General features: G+C 35.1%; 2 protein-coding genes across 2 annotated transcripts; both read right to left on the bottom strand.

Annotated features, from left to right (window-relative positions):
* On the bottom strand, positions 1 to 2,378 carry LOC113236913 (cuticle protein 7-like). Its single transcript, XM_026473132.1, has 4 exons — positions 2,268 to 2,378; positions 1,668 to 1,910; positions 443 to 609; positions 1 to 187 (listed from the first exon to the last, which is right to left on the bottom strand). The coding sequence occupies exons 1-4, from the start codon at positions 2,277 to 2,279 to the stop codon at positions 115 to 117; spliced, it is 495 nt and encodes a 164-aa protein (XP_026328917.1). The 5' UTR covers positions 2,280 to 2,378; the 3' UTR covers positions 1 to 114.
* Positions 2,379 to 10,784: 8,406 nt separating this feature from the next.
* Positions 10,785 to 13,461, bottom strand: LOC113236728. The gene is made up of 4 exons (XM_026472888.1): positions 13,450 to 13,461; positions 12,875 to 13,165; positions 11,299 to 11,465; positions 10,785 to 11,185 (listed from the first exon to the last, which is right to left on the bottom strand). The coding sequence occupies exons 1-4, from the start codon at positions 13,459 to 13,461 to the stop codon at positions 10,798 to 10,800; spliced, it is 858 nt and encodes a 285-aa protein (XP_026328673.1). The 3' UTR covers positions 10,785 to 10,797.
* Between the last annotated feature and the right edge of the window lie 4,157 nt (positions 13,462 to 17,618).

Genomic DNA, 17,618 nt, shown 5'->3' with positions numbered 1-17,618 from the left:
TATAGTTGTGGCACATTTTATTTACAAACTCACGTTCACATATGTACAAAAGTATAAATAGGTACAAACATTCAACAAAGCATCAACCATAGTTTCGTTTCATACAAGAATGACTTAGTAATGATGGTAGGAGTGCGCGGGCGCAGCGTGAACTGCAGGGGCGGAGTTGTGGACTACAGCGTTGAAACTGAAACAAATACAAGCGAAGTTGTATCTTTTCTAATCTTACCTACTAGGTTCATTTTCAATGGTATTTTTGTAGAAATAAATAGGTTCCATTCGGAATTCAGCTTTATCACACAAATAACGAATCCCATTAAATTAAGTATTTGTAAAATATGTATATTTATTATTTGCGTCATTCCAAAGGCAATAAATTTCTTTCAATAAAGTGTTACCCTATTAAGTATAGCAAAATATGGTTAGGAAAACTGAAACTTACCCGTTGTGGGCATCAGCGGTGTACTCGACCTTGCGGACGGAGCCATCAGGCTGGACCAGGGAGTAATATCCATGGACAGAGTCGCCATCGCGGGATTCGTGCTGAGACTTGTGGTCACCGGTGTGAGGGTCAGCCACGGAGTACGCAAAGTCGTACTTGGGGTGAGCCTGAAAATTGGGACACGTTCTAAATCGTGGTATCATGATTCTAGGATATTTTATTTGTGAGAGCATTGTTGAATGATAGGATTGTTCATTGAACATGTGGATATTGTGGATGTGTGTACTAGAGAGAGAGAGCGACTATCTGAAAAAATTTTCTCAAAATTTAATTTTTTGAAGAAAATATTATTTATTAATTTTATTTATTTATTTATTCAGGACATTTCACATAGAAAAACACTACACATTAAATATCGAACATAATGGCTTAAAACTAAGTGCTTCTACACTTAAGGAACATCACAGCACGGAATGACAACAATATGTTATGAAATATTAACAAAATTATTGTTGTTTTTAATTATGCGAATATATAATTAATCTGTCTACTTATAAAAACGATATACACAAACTGATTTAAAAATTAAAAATATTATAATACAAATTTCAGAGAATTTACTATTTAAATTTACTATTTAAATTTACTATTAAATTAATTTAAATGTAATTTATTTATTTACAATATCACCATAAATGTCACCCAGCGTTCTTTTGTATCTGTTTAACCCAACACCAATGTCCCAAATCATGTGATTTGGAAAGTGAGTTGTACGTCCTGCAGAGCCTTGGCAAAAGAGTGAAATGACCGAGGTTCGTTTTTGAACCTGGTACGGCAAAAAAGTTGTAAGCGCTTTTCCTGGGCAATCTACAAGGAGTATTGAATAGCAATATATTCAATAACTCAGGTCAATCTAATGAAACGTTAAAAAGTTTAAATAGGAATATTAAATCAAGTCTCTTTCTACGGTTGACCAAAGAAGTCAAATTGTAATGCTTGAATCTATGTTATATTCCACCCTTAGAAGGGTGGCAAATTAGGGGATGAATGACTTTTGAGGTCGGTTCTTTTAGTATTGAGATTTAGAGATTATTAGTCATATCTGCTTTTCCTAGCATTCCAAAGAGATTTTTATTTATATGCTTTAGATTGAGTTTTACTGTTATGTTACATAGTTTTTTCGTTGCTTATCATATTGAAATGTAAAATTACTCAAGTTACTCACGTATTCATCATGACCGTGATATTGAGCGGGAGCAGCATAGTGAGCTACGGGAGCGGCGTGGGCCACGGGAGCGGCATACAGGGCAGGAGCGGCATAGTGAGCGGGGGCGGCATAATGAGCTGGGGCTGCATAATGAGCGGGGGCGTAGTGACCCTCGTCGTGGCGCACAATGCTCTGGGAGGACACGGCGTGGCCGTGGTAGCCAGCATTGGCCGCTGCCAACAGAGCTCCGAAGGCTACGATCTGAATAAAGGAATAGTTCAATTAAAATGGTTATATTAATACCTATGAAAGTTATCCCAATGATGTGTGAAGTCACGAAGTCCGCAACCGTGGGATAACACGGTTGATTAACCTAAATCCCTCTCCACAGAGGACGCTATGTCCACTATGCAGAGCGGTGGGAGATTTAAGCATGAAATAGTACAGTAATTATTAATCAGTAATAAATAACTTAGATTTGTCAAATCTCCAGATTACACTAAAGCACTGGCACTTTCATTCATGTTCGACATTTTGTATGGTTACAGTTTTAAAAAGCTGTATATGACAATTAATTTTTTTCTAAACGTAGTTTGCGTTGGTCAAGCACGCACTTACTTTGCAGAACATTTTGGGTGTATTTTGGTTAACAATCGAATGTTGATTGATGTCAACGGTCCTGGTGTATGGTTTTATAGAACACGGTCGGTCGGCACGCGTGCGCGGTGGGGCAGAGAAATGCGTGCGCGCACCTCGCACCTTGACTCTGTAACTTTGACACACAAGGTCGCAGTTCCGATACTAATGTATGAGCGTTAATCAATATGTCCGCAACGATTTAGTTCACGCAACAGTGGGCGTTGATTCTAATAAAAATATTGTGCTATTTAGTTCCTGTTGCCATTCTTAGAATTACTATGAGATACATATGTTAGGGTATATTCAACAGGTGCTTTTTGACAACCGTTTAAAGTCCAGGAAATGTACTATGTTTGACATGGTCAACGAAGTGAGCCTGATTTGAGTACAGAACAAGATTTTAGCTGTCAAAAGTTACTAATAATATTAGAATTTATGTTATTATAAATCTTAATTACGTGTTTTGAGGAGCTATACTTAAAATACTTTTATTTTCTTCAGTCTTTAGTCACCTAGTGCTGAGTGTATACCTTCTTATTTCCCTCTTCTTCATCTTCGATCTCGGGCCATTTGTATCCAGGATTTTCCGGTAACTTTGTGTATAAAGATCACGGTCCATAATCTGATCCGGTTAATGGACGTTTGCGTGCAAAAACCACATTAGTTTAAATTATGCAGTTATAAATCACTTTTTATTATAAATATGTAAAAAAAATATTGAAAATCAACGGGGTTAACATGTAACAGGGCAATAAAGATTTGATATTAAACATGTTTTTAATTAAGTTATATATTTCAGACTTTCTGTCAAAATAAATATCGTCACACACGTGCACGAACCCTGCGCGATCAGTTGTAGTAGAAATAAGACCGAAATCGTTCTCTTGGTGATCAACAATAAATACAAAGCATAAATATTTTGAGCTAACATACATTTTTTCTCGTCATGTTTTCATCGAGTTTCGCGATTGTTATACACAGGAAAGGAAACTATAATATGCGCTATATACATCCGGAAAAATAGTTTAATTTCCTATACATTTTTTATACAAAAATTGACATTTTTTTATTCCATAGTTCTCAGTACTCACAATAAAGCAACACATACTCCTGTAAAGCACACATATTTTTCTATAAATCTAGCCATACATCATTTCTGTACACCGTGGGTATGGTTTTATACTTTGGGGGGGCTATGATCTTTACAATATACTTAGAAATAATTATAGAACAGTCAATTTGACGATTAAATTGTACTCATCTAATGTTTCGCGACTAAATTTATTTATAAATTTTAACCATCTTTAAGTTCATTACGTGGGATTGAGTTTGTTTTATAGAAAATATACTGGGTCATAGTTTACGCTTGTCCAGTGCTGATTGACGCACTTAACAGTTTTATAACTTACCCGATACGATGCGGCAGTAAACAAGTACTTGAATAGCATGCTAACATTTCATACTAGCGTGAAATTACTAGGTGAAATCAAATACATTCGACAAATTTTATCAGGAAGTCAAGAGGAAATAAAATCAACTTCTTAGGTACACATGTTTCCTGGTGTTTATGACGATTATGTGAAATTAATTTAACTTCTTTTTTTAACCTTGATGCTTCTTTGGAAATGGAATTCTATCAATGATTTCCATGACGATCTACATCAAGAGATCATCATTCGATTCACACTCGTCTCACGTTTTTTTTCTCTCACGTCGCCTCCATGCATATGTTTCAGTTGAGCTCCTTGTGAAAAAGTTCAGGGAAGTATAGAACCTTACAATTTCTGCGGCCACACACACGAGCATTACTGTGTTCCGGTTTGGAAGGGTAAGCGCTCAGTTACCCGAGGCGAAAGATTTCGCGCGGTCGCTGCGCGGCGACTGCCCAGTTACCACGCCTTCACATACATTAATGGCGAATCTGAATTGTATTTACTAGGCAATAACATTTAAATTCCTCTGAATAATACAACCGCGCGGCCGCCGCCTGGCCGCGGCGCGGCCTCCGCACGGACCAAATTCAAGCCAGTCTCGCCCGCGTGCCCGGCACGCTCATTTAAGTTAAAATGAAAAAGCTAAATAAATAGAGCGTATATTACCATGACACTTAGACGCACGCGGTAACGCGATCTCGTCGCGGGGTGTGCGCGATGAAATTCATGGAGAATAAATGCGACCTAAGGGTACCGGTGAAACTACGGGTACGTGGGTCTTGTCATCTTATGTTTCAGGGTGACGGGCGCAGTGGCAGTGCCCCTAAGATCTTTGCGATTTAAAGCTCTGAATGGCACTGCAAATGATATGGATAGGCGAGTCGCTTTCTACTAGGCACACGACTTGTTCATCCCGTCCTTGGTAGTATAAAAAAATTGTCTATTCCAGCAGTACATATGTCTGCTGCTGGCTATAGGCCTCCCGTAGTTTGTGCCATTCACCACGATCTAGTCTCACTAATCTTCGGCCCACAACTTTAATTTTGTCCACCCATCTCACTACAAGACGTGCAACGTTTCTATATATATGTGTTAAAAATCAATAGTGTTCGCAATTAGCGCACAGGTTGAATGGCTAAAAATATGTATTGTTATAAATCAAAGATTCCGAAGGCTTTCTCATTATCTTTTGGGCGTATTAACTATTTGAGTTATTGACATGAAGTTACTACCTACATTGGGTCAATATTGTGAACTATGGTTCCAATACAAGTGGTCAGCAGTGAGTGGGCTGTATGTAGGTTGATGGTGATCTTGATGATAAAATATTTTATTTACAAAAGTACTATCTGTTCAAAAGTTCGATTTGATTTTTAACATAAAGGATAAAATATGGCACTATGAAATCCAAATGGGCATTGGTTGTTTTTGATTGTTGCTAGTCCAAAAAGTCAGATTCGATGCTCGATTTTTTGACCATCGATTCGCGTGATCATACAAAACAAGTAAATTTGTAAGCAACTGACGATACACATTGTATTTTTTGTCGATCAACATATGTGATCAGACAAAATCGAGTAAATATGTAAGAAGCAGACGATCGATGTCATATTTTTTGAAATCGACATATTATGTGGATCGCCAAAAAATCGAGCTAATTATTAGACCAGAATTAATAGAAAGAGCGTAATGCAAAGCCTTGTTTATTTTAAGAAAATTAAATGCAAGGCTGCTTTGCATTATTTGTAACATTGAGAGTTTTATTATTGCATACATGTATATTTTATTCAGGGGCAACTGGGTTAACGGCTTTAAATTAAACAATCGACTGCGGAAGGTAACTAAGGTTAAATATTGTTTATTGTTAGGTGTTTAGTGACAGTTATCATAATTTTATCTTTAACAAGCTACATTGATTACATATATTATTTACAACAACTTATTTTAATTTAATTATTTTAATTAAAGTTATGTACATTATGTTGTGTATTTTTACTAAAACTTGGTTGTATTGATGGGGTTACTTTACACTACACTGCACTACAATGTCATAACTTTACACTACACTGTCATAAGAAGTGATTAATATTTATAGAGATTGTAATATTAAAATACGTTCCTATTTAAGCTAGTTATCACATTTGTCATTTGTCACAAGATCTCTACCTAAAACGAAAGTGATATATTTGCAAAATTGATTTCATTAACATAAAAGTCCTGATCGGCGAAAAATAGTAATCATTTTGAATTGTAGTACCTAATTGGTATGTATGATAATTTTGAGAAATAATATAAACATATTATAAATATAATATAATATAATTTATTATTTAAACGTTTATAAATAGAAAATTTAGGCCTTATCTTGAGTCATCGTGCCCAGAAGGCTAGTAACATTTCCATTTTGCATACCTAAACATATTCTTTGGCAGAAATATCTACCACTCTTGTGGTCACCGGAAGCTTCTACGAGGCTATCTGACAGCTTGTTTGCTTGAAATTTCGCCTGTGGTACCCAGGGTGTTTTCAAACGCAAAAGGCGCAAAGCTGTAGCACTGTACAAGGTTGATCTATTTGACCCTTTTGCAGTTCTTCGCCGCTCAGGCGACAGAGCCTGTGTCTACAGTGTCCACATAGGTTGCGTGCCATACTAACTGGCTTCCATGGACCGATAGTCATGCCGCCAGGCCTTTTACCGTCATTGCGACACATGCCACTGGGCTCGAAAAAAGATACCGGATCTTAGCGCTGGTGAAGGCCGGTACGGTGATGCTATTGAGCGCTGCGTGTCGGGAAATCCGGCCAGCGCTTCGAGTACATGAGAGGCCATGTTGGTCAAACTCGTCAACAGTATCAGCACACGTGCATTGATGGTGGTAGACTGTAATTAGTCGCCCGAAAAGGTCTATCTTGAGTGCAATGAGCAGCTATAAACTTTATGATTATGTGTTTCAGTTTTGAAGGGTAAGGGTGCTAATGAAATTACAGACACATGGGACTTGTCAACTTATGTCTCAGGGTGACGGGCGCAGCGGCAGTGCCCCTCAAATCTTTGCGATTTAAAGCTCTGAGTGGCATTGCAACTGTTATGGACAGGCGTGTAGCTTACCATCAGGCTTGTTCATCCCGTCACTTGATATTATATATAAAAAAAAAAGAATATCATTATAGTCTAACATCATAATATTTAATAAATTATACCATATTATTGTTTCCGTAAAAGTTGGTCATGTTGGTGATTTCAAATACGAACAACTATAATACAAACATCACCATCTAAAATATCAAGTAAAAAATTCAGGCTTCTATGGGTTTGAAATGTTTATTTATGAAGTAAACACTTACCTTTTATATGACTGCAGCATTTTTACGTCATATGTGTTCTTAAATGATATTACAAAATACCTTAGAACAGTTGAAATAACTGTTCTAAAGCAACCTAATTATTGATACAATACAAATTACCTAGGTAATTTATTTCGTCATATTGTTTATTGCTCATACGAACATATTACACACTTGGGCGGTGTTTATGTGTGTGTATGTTTGATGTGCTCAGCTTGAGTAAACTTTTATAGTTGTTGAGAAATTAAATATATTTTTTTTTATAATTACCTTGGTCTATGGTATCAAATTCCATGAAAAAGATATATGAGTCCCTTTTACCTTATCTTATAAATCTTTATACATTTACCAGCAAAATTCGTTAATGAAATAGTACGCTGCCGCTGTTTTATGTATGTGAGTGTTGCTTTAAAAATATAGCAAAAACTTGGTTGGCTTGTTTTCGTTGCTGTGTAAAATTTCAAAGGAAGACGGAAAAAATACATTGTCCCTATAGCCTTGTGAGATGAATAAAATACTATTAAGTTAAGACCAAAAGGGAATTTGTTTTGTTCATTCATTCACAACACTGACGTCAAGTTTATGTACAAGGTACAATATCATTAAAGTTCGCAATTAAAAAATGACGACCTTGATGGTCGCTGTAGGCTTTTTTGGATGAGGTTATGGGTTCGATTCCTGGTAGGACTTATCTCGAAAATTAACTTTCCTAAATTGGTTACGTTTTGGGTATTCAGTTCTGTTTTGTGTTTTTTTGTGTTTAAGGTGTCCCAGAGCGAATTTTGTTGCTCTGCTACGCTTAGTACAGGGAATTTCTCAATTGGTTTATTGGACTCACAAGGTAATTGGTACGGAAGTCTGGCACATTATTCTGAGGAACTCTTTGCTACACCTTAATGGTGATGACCGGGGTAGTGTGGGCTAACCGAGCAACACACTTTTTGACAACTGCAAGCTGAAGTGGCGGCGGACGATTAATATTGTTCGGATTATCACGGCCTTTTAAATTATGTATCCAAGGGTTGCTGCAAAGGTCCAACTCAGGTAGTTAAGCTATCTGACAAGCTCCTTGGAAAAACGTCGCGTGTCGGTAGTGTGTAAAACAAGGGGTACCACACATACACTTTTCGTTGCTGCTTGGGTTGTCGAATCCCGTCGGTTAGTTTCACAGTAGTCACTATTATTATTTCTGATTTTATTATAATTATATTATTTTAATATAATTAGTAAACGTGTCAATAAACGATAGGAAAGAAAAACATTATTTTAATTAGAGTAGAATTGAGTTGCGCTAATGGCCTGATGCCATGAGCGTAAAAAGATTTAGAGACTTCTACAGTGCCCACCAAGGTCTGTGGTCAAAAATTTCACAAGTAAAAATATTGTCTGTACCTAACATAAAATATTACATTTACGTATAATTTCATTGTGAAGTTGCGTGTGAGTTTATGCAAACTATTTTAACGATTCTCTATTAATGTCTTATCACGTTATTGGCTTTTAAAATTATTGGCGGATTATTCAATTACTTTAGGATACATTTCGCTCCCCTCATAGAAGAACGGCGTAAGTGAAGTTTCGTCAAAACTGTTTATTGCTCCAATGAATACGATGATATTGACGTCGACAATATTAATCGATAGAGTTACAAGAATTGGAGAGGATGTAGGTTATATTTTTCTGTATCCAATGAAGCAATGAACATTTTTGACGTAACTTCACTTATGCCATTTATCCATGAGGAGTGCAAATATACTAATTCGGGCCACTTTTCTCCACTCTACCGTAAAATGAAAACTTTTAATGACTCACGTAATAAGTACACACGGAAAGTATTATTATTAGGGTGGCTTCGTCCAGGGTAACTGATCTGCTTTGATCACCTCTAATTACAATTCAGAGCCAAGGCCAACACTAGTAGCAGTAGAGCTCCATGTGAAAGAGTTTGCCCAGGGTTCCAGGGTTAGTACTGGTTATGAAGGGTAAGGGTGCTGGTGAAATAACGGGTATATGGGACTCGTAAACTTATGTTTCAGGGTAACGGGTGAAGTGGCATTGCCCTCAGATCGTTGCGACTTAAAGTTTTAAATCGTACTGGAACTGCTATGGATAGGCGTGTACCAGTATCATTAGGTGCACGACTTGTTCGTTCCATCTTGGTATTATAAAAAAAAAACAGTGCTAAGGAACTGGAACATTTTCCTGGCTTCGACTGTTTTGATGCCCTGTGCATGTGCCCTGTGCCCGCCATTATAGAGCTTCCCACGCCCATCAAACGGGAAGTTACAACTATTTTAAGAGTTGACTTACAAGAGTTTGTACTTGTGTTATTTTGGATATTTGGAATCTTTATTTTTTTATTTTTTTACTATGAATTAAATTCAAGATCCAGATTTTAACGCATGTTACCTTGCACAATTGCTATACTCGTATTCGCCAGTAATAGTATGAGATATTGTATACAAATTTTTAAAGACAATACAATTTTGTGTATGGATTTCTTTTATGTTATCAGGTGATGGGACGAACAAGTCGTGGACCTGATAGTAGCGACATACCTGTCCACTGCGCCCGTCACCCTGAGACATAAGTTCACAAGTTCCTTGTGCCTGTAATTTCGCCAGCACCTTCAAAACCGGCATGCAGTAGTGCTTACATTACTGCTTGGCGGCAGATATAGGTAAGGTGGCAGTACTTCCCTGGACGTATTCTTTCACAAGGACCTCTTTTGCTATTAAAATGGATGTGACAGTGACGTACTTAAATAAATAAATATAACTTTCGACTTCTTTAGGTTTTCGTAATTATATTGGTAATGAACCTTTTTTAGATTTAGGTCCCCAAAAAAAAAAGTTCAATACTTTCATATCAATATTAACTTAATTAAATTTTTACATTAGGTACTTGTAGTTCTTTTTTTAAATGTCTTTCAATAAATCGAAGGTCGCATTGCACTCATTTATTCAACGATGTAAGTAATCCGATGTTTATCAGCTTGGAGTGACTTAAAAGGCTTGACAAGATATCGATCGATTGTCTGGGATACCCATTGATTATGATTGATCCCATTTTAATTATTACAAAATTCAATTCTACGACTCTGTATTTTAAATATTGATTGTAAAAAGATCACGTCACACAAGGCATTAAACGAATGTTGCTAATAGAGCAAAGGAGGTAGATATATCTTCATTATGAGTAATAATTAAGGTTTTAGTAGCAACAGAGCTCTTTGAAGATTACATCTAAGCTTGCTGCAGTACTGCTTTATCTGTTTCTGCTACCAAGTAGTAATGTGAGTATTACCGCGTTTCGGTTTTGAAGAGTAAGGGTTCCTGGTCAAATTACAGGCACATGAGACTCGTTAACAGTCTCTTAAGTCGTCTTAAGGTCACAGGTACAGTGGCAGTGCCTCTCAAATCTTTTCCACCATTAACACGGCTTGTTCATCCCGTCATTTGGTATCATAACAAAAAATCCTAAAAACTGGGAAAAATAATATAAGTAGGGATTAAGAAGAAAGCTAAAAATGTTGTGCACGGAAAGTATAAAAATGGCATAATGGAAATAAATGACATTTTAAGTAAATAAATATATGTACACTTTATAACTTCGATTTTGCAGAATTTATTAATTTATTATTGACATTAAAATGTATATACTCAATCAACAATTTTTATGAGACTAGAAAATAATTTCATTTAAGTAATTATCGTAGTATCTAAGAATATTTAAGGGCAAACTTTAGAAGGTAAGATGACGTATACTAGTGGTGATTCAGAGTTTTTCATTGACGTTTGAATGCATTTGATGATATTACCATATACATTAAAGTTATTGGATTCTGTAACACTTGTATTATTGGGTTGTGCAGGTTTGGATGTAATTTCTTCAACTGCCGCTTTTACAGGTGTTTCTTGCGAAGGACTAGATGGTAGTGGTTTTATTTCTTTGACTTCAGCCAATTGCTCGCCTTTATCCGCACTGTTAATTGATTCTTGTCCCTTTTCGCTATTTTTCAGAGGTTCAAGTAGTGGCGCTGAAACTTTTTTTTTATTGTTTTCTTCAACAGAACTTATTACCTTTCCCCGTAAGAAATTAGTAACAACAGCTCTAAACCTGAAACGTTATAAACTTTGAATTTTTTCGTAAATCTTTTTCTGTATAGACAAGAGTCACGAATAATGTTTATCTATCACAAAATATACAGCTATTTATTAGTTTTAACTAACCCTTTTAAATCGTCCGCAGTATATTGTACTTCACGTACATAACCATCGGGCTGGTCAATTGAGTACTGTCCACGAACCTTTCCTCCCTCACTGACTTCATATTGAGATTTTTTATCCCCAGTTCCGTCATCAAATACCACATAGGAATATCCGTAGTTTGTGGAACCCTGAAAGTCCGTATTCGAATGGTAATTTTATTATTAATTATTTTTAATTATTAATTTATCCTCGTCACCATCATCATCAACCCATATGTACGTCCCATTGATGGGCACGGGTTTCCTCTTAGGCGAGGGTTAAAGCCACAGTCGGTCACAATGGCCCAATACGGGTTGGGAACTTCACACATTTTCCGAGAGTTGTGAACCTTCGTGCGATGTGGTTTCACCACGATGTTATTCTTCACCGAAAAACTTATGGTAAATTTCAAATTAAATTAAATTTCGCACATAAATTCAGTAAATTTTGATGAAAAGCGGTAGATCCAACCGTTGGGCTACAACGTTTAACTATTATTCATCAAGTTAAATTAGCATTAAAATTTAACTGTAAATATACGTATTGGCCCATCTGGGGTCAGAACCAGAACTTGTAAGGTTTCTTATGTGCGCACTAGGGGCCTACCACAACCTCTAAAATCAATATTACTTTAACCTTACATTGACTTTTCGTACCATGACGCGCTTAAAGTAAGCTTATTATAATGTTAAAACTATAATATTTTATTGGCAGCTTTGTGATAATTTATTCACTCAGTTTGTACTATGAGGCAACTTTAACATTAAAGTAATATTGTTCATAAGTCAAATTTAGCAATCTTAAAGTAGTTACTCGGATGGAAACAATATTATTTTCGAATTTATTGTCTATTGATTTGTAAGGATTAAAAGTTAACTTTAACTAATTATTTACATAAATCTCTTAAATACTTTGTTTATTTTTTATTTAATAGTACATAGGACATCATCGTTTGTCATTAATAAAAATACTGGATGTTTATTTCGTAAAATTATGACAGCGACATCTATAAGCTCTTAACAGTTGAGACTAGACTATAATTCCGAATTCACAACGTGACAATCAAGACTCAGCTTGTTTTATTTATTTTTTTTCAAGAAAATGCGGAAAAATGATTGAAAACAACGTAATTTTAATAGATTTTACTATTATTTACTTTTCTTTTTTAATAGTTAAAATTCTCTGAATGTAAATAACATTAAGTACTTAAACATTATACTACGAGAAGACGATTTGGAACTTCAAAAAAAGAGATGGCATTATATAGTTCATATAGCATTGTTTCTTTCCTATTATTAGTAAGTAATAGACAATATTAGGAAATCATTCGGTCTTTTAATCACTTTAGCAATAATACATTACTTGGTTGACAGGTTTGTCATGGTACCAATATGAGTAATATTCTATTAAGCTTATCAAGCTTACATTGAAATAAGATTGTTTTTGGAAAGGTTATGGTAGGCCCCCAGTGCCCTTCTCGTATACCCTAAGGGTCGGTACGGACGGTCACTATAATCAGAACTAGTACAGAAAAATATGGGGCTGTAAGTATACTTACGTCGTCCGTAGGTTTATTTGGTGGCTTATAAGCCACAAGATTGGCATTGCTAACCGGTTGACTTGGACTGATACAAGGCACAGGGCAGGGTGCTACTAAAGTTGTAACTGGCAGTACTGGTATTACGGGAGGTAATGTTAAAGGAGCCAGTTGAGCTTGAGAATTTTTGTTGGCCCTTGGTGCATCAACTGCAGGAGCTTCATTTGTACCAAGTTGGAAGTAAACATTTGAATACGATGCCGCCAAAACACTTCCAATAGTGTCAATACAAAATAGAACCGTCACTACATTCTGAAATAGAATTAATCACACGTTTAGAATACTTATTTTTTCCTATGCTCTGTCATCCATGTCAGTTTCGTTACTTTTGAGATAAAAGTAAAGTTAAAATAAAGTTTTTTTTTCTTTGAAAAATCTCAATTATGCAGATTTTGTTTAATAATGAATATGAAATTAAATAAGATATAAAAAAACCCGCTTATAAGAGGTTGTAGATCTCGTTCGATTCCAGATCGTCATAACTCAATTTTGTTACAAATGCCGATTACGTTAGTTATTAATGTTTTTGAACTTACTCTTAGAATCATGTTTCCTGATGATCGATGGTACACGACTGATATTTTTTTCAAATGTGTCGTCTTTTATAAAAGCGCTTCGCTTTTAAAATATGCTGTTCGGTAATACCGAAACAAACCATCAATGTCGTTAGTAGATGAATACAGTTGAACAATTATAATGCTAATGAGGTTTCAGCGCGGAACAGTGACTTCTTGAATTCTGATCACGCGAGTGACAAAAGTGCATAATCAGCGTGAATTTGGACATTGTTGTAGGTGGCATGGTCAGTGTTTGTGCGCAACTTATGTCACTTCAGGAAACTGTATTTATATATGAACTACGACTATTTATAAAGATATTGATTTTTGGGTATTCATAGAAATGATTGTGTAACTGTACTATCTACTTAAATCAAGAGAATTCGGCAATGTATACATTAAATCCAAACGCAATACGCCGACTGGCCAAATCCTTTCGCCATGATGGCAAGTGTTGTACCGCTGAATCAATTTTGATGAATTTTGGTACAGACACAGATAGGACCTAGAAAAAGGACATAGGTTACTTTTAGTTATAATAATAAATCTTAAAGGGATTGAAATAGGGGATGAAAATTTGTATGGAGAACCAACAAAGGCTATGAAAATTAGTATAGTACAGTACTCGAAGTTCTTTTTAAATAATATTAAGTAACGGGATGAACATATCGTGCGCCTGATGGTAAGTTACACGCCTGTCCATAACAGTTGCAGTGCCACTCAGAGCTTTAAATCGCAGAGATCTGAAGGGCGCTGCCACTGTGCCCGTCGCCCTGAGACATTTATTAAAATTTCAAGACCGGAACACAATAATGCTGACGTTACTGCTAGGCAGCAGACATAGGGAAGGTATCAGTACTACCCTGGATGAACTCTTTCACAAGGAGCTCTACTGCTACTAAAGTATTTATTAAGTACTTATTCTATGCAAACAAAGTCGCGGGCACCAGCATATTCTATAATTTTAAACTAAATATGTATTACTTCGAGTACATTCTACAATTTACATTCTTGGCCTTAACAGAAACTATTAGCGCTTATATTTTTCGATGCTTCACTATATTTGCAGCACTAAAAATGTAAGGCGCTTGGTGTTCATGTTTCAATCTCGTTATTCAAGACAAGTAGTTCCCATTAAAGGAAAAGTTGTACAAATAGCCAATTTAGTTATTGCATTACAAAACATTTGCTTTTGATTTACGTTCAAAGTGTGATGCGTCGTAGTTGAGTTATTTAGTATTTTCTGTGAATTTTTAGGCTACATTCAATCATTAATTTCTTTAAGAAAATCTCGTACTGTTTTCGTCAAGTTCTAATTCTAAAAATAAACAGAGAAGATATTTATCTGTTTTAAAAGTTATATTTTAACATAAATACATGAATAATAAATTTACTAAATATCGCAACAGGCTAAAATGTTTATATATCATGACCATCACATAATTATGTCATCTGAGGATTTAAAAAAAAAGTAATATTCTCGTGCTATTTTTTGATTTTGAAACGTCACAGCTTTTTTACTTTATTTTATACTAAGATGAAATTTAGAGTTGTCAAAATTGTTATTTTAATTATTTTATTTTTTTGTACGACTTTAGTTCAGCACCTCGATTCCGTTTATGTCTTTCGTATGGAAAAATAGTTCTCCCATTGTTTAAGTGAAAGTAACATAATATAATAAATAATTATGATATGGTGCCATTTAATTTCATTGACGATTTATCAGGTCATATCTAATAGCTAGGATGTCTAAAGTGATAGGTGGTATTGCATTTTGCGAATGTGACAAATCTGACAAATCAGACAAGAATTAAATTAATAACCTTTATTGGGCGCTATTATGAACTTAAAACCTTTAAGGATGTATTAGTACGTATCTCAATTTTATTACACACGTTTTTATCAATTTATTTTACAAAGTTCGTCTCGTCTCCACTCCTGTAAGTTTCGAAACAAATTTAGCGGACCAAGAAAAAAAACTGTTTCCACTGCAAGCACTCTATTAAAATTATCAATCCATTGTACACAGTATTTTTCAAATTTGAGTTAAATATTACTTCTATATTGAATGTGCAAAGTCGGTGCAATATAAAGATACATTTTTGTGTACATGTAGTGTATACATATGCGCCAATAGATAATATTATTATTTTACAATACGATCTTTTAAATACGAGTGTGACTTCGGCACGGAGAGCACTGAGTGGGCACTTCTGTGACTCATATGAGGCTACAACTACAGTTGTATTTTTATGTAAAATTTAGTTAAATTGTGTACCAAGGTTTTTACTGTATTTCTATTTGTGAGAAATTAAAGTTGGCTTTTAGTTGTTATTATTATTTAATTTAGTTTGACGTTGGTTTTCCTATTAAATAAATGATTGAATAAACAACATGTCTAGTGTAGTTTAGTCGTGTCATGAAAATTTGTATGCAATTTTGACAAAGTAAGAATAGAGCCCCTTGTAAACAGCTCGTCCAGGGATGTACTGACACGTTACCTATTTTTGCCGCCAAGCAGTAATGTGAACATTACTGCGTTTCGGTTTTGAAGGGTAAGAGTGCTGGCGAAATTACAAGCACATGGGACTTGTCGACTTATATTTCAGGGTGACGGGCGCAATGTCAGTGCCCCTCAGATCTTTGTTATTTAAAGCTCTAAGTGGCAATGCAACTGTTATGGACAAGCGTTTCACTTACCACCCGTGCGTCTGGTGTCGTTCTAGTTCTTTCTGTCATTTGGTATCATAAAAAGAACAAAACATACAAACCATAAGGGCCCGAATAGACACGATTGATTGGTTTATATCTGCTTCCATCCTATAAATAAGTTATTGCTGCTAACGACTACTCGTCCATCCCGTGACTTGGTATAATAAAAAACAAGTTTGCTCCTCATTCATTTATTTATTTATTTATTAAACTTTGTGCAGGTTCATTTATTTGTGATTACAGATCAACATGTTTCCACGTCCAAAGAATAATTTTACAATTATATTACTTTCGAATCTTCTACATACACTATATCATCCATGTTTTGTAGAAAGGCCGAAAGCGCCATTTCGAAAAAAGTTTCGGGGCCTGTTTTAGTTTTCACGACTGTTTTAAAATATTTACATCCTGTTTTTAATTCAATTTTAAAACTTAAACTTAATGAAAACCGAAATTGAATTTTAAACAGGATGTAAATGTTTAAAATAGTCGTTCTAACGACCTAAAACATGATCCCCTGAAAAATTTTTCGAAATGTTGCTGACGTCCCTTCAACAAAACATCGAAGATATATACATTAAACTATGCCGTTTAAATATTTTCTACACTATTTAAACTGTAAGAAAAAACATCATGAGGAAACTTTAATGTCCAAGAATATTCAACCTTTGAAGTATAGTGTTTTTCAACAAGAACTTTGTTTTGTAAAGTAAAATAAAACAATAAATTTAGATGACAATGATTCAAATTTTTATTGTATAAAAAATGTAAGTTTTGGCAATTATGAATGAAAAATTATATCTGATAAATGTCCACCATGACCACAGTTACAGACGTCGATTCTTTCATCAAAGTTTTTAATCACTTTTTGACAAAATGGTGGGTCTATTTCGTTAATCACTTCACGAATTTTGAGTTTTATCGATTCGATTGGCTCGGTATAGACTCTGTCTTTAACATAAGCCCATAAAAAATAATCCAGCGGTGTTAAATCACATGATCGAACTGGCCACTTAACGACTGAATTTCGTGAATTTATGCGATCGGGAAATTTGGTTTGCAATAAATTAATTGTATCCGTGGCTATGTGACTTTTAAATTAATTATTCCGTGTACGTGAGATTAAAGCTCTGAGTGGCACTGTAACTGTTATGAACAGGCATGTAACTTACCGTCAGGCGCACGACTTGTTCATCCCATCAGTTAATGTTATAAAAAAGTTTGTAAAAACGAAATATCGAAATATAATTCCACATGACTACGCGTATATGTTACGCGTGTCATAGAATGCCTTAATTGACACACATTTGTGGAACACGTTGTTGGTTCATATTTATTAATCTTGCTCGTTCAATGATGGTTCAATGTTTTTTATTTGCTTAGTATAAAACTGTTTGTGTTTATCTGATAAATAAAAAATAATAATAATAAAAAAA

Source organism: Hyposmocoma kahamanoa, unplaced genomic scaffold (genome assembly GCF_003589595.1).
Source record: "Hyposmocoma kahamanoa isolate Upper Pololo Valley unplaced genomic scaffold, ASM358959v1 92, whole genome shotgun sequence".
In the NCBI taxonomy this organism is placed as follows: domain Eukaryota; kingdom Metazoa; phylum Arthropoda; class Insecta; order Lepidoptera; family Cosmopterigidae; genus Hyposmocoma; species Hyposmocoma kahamanoa.
This window is presented reverse-complemented; position numbering and strand designations above follow the sequence as displayed.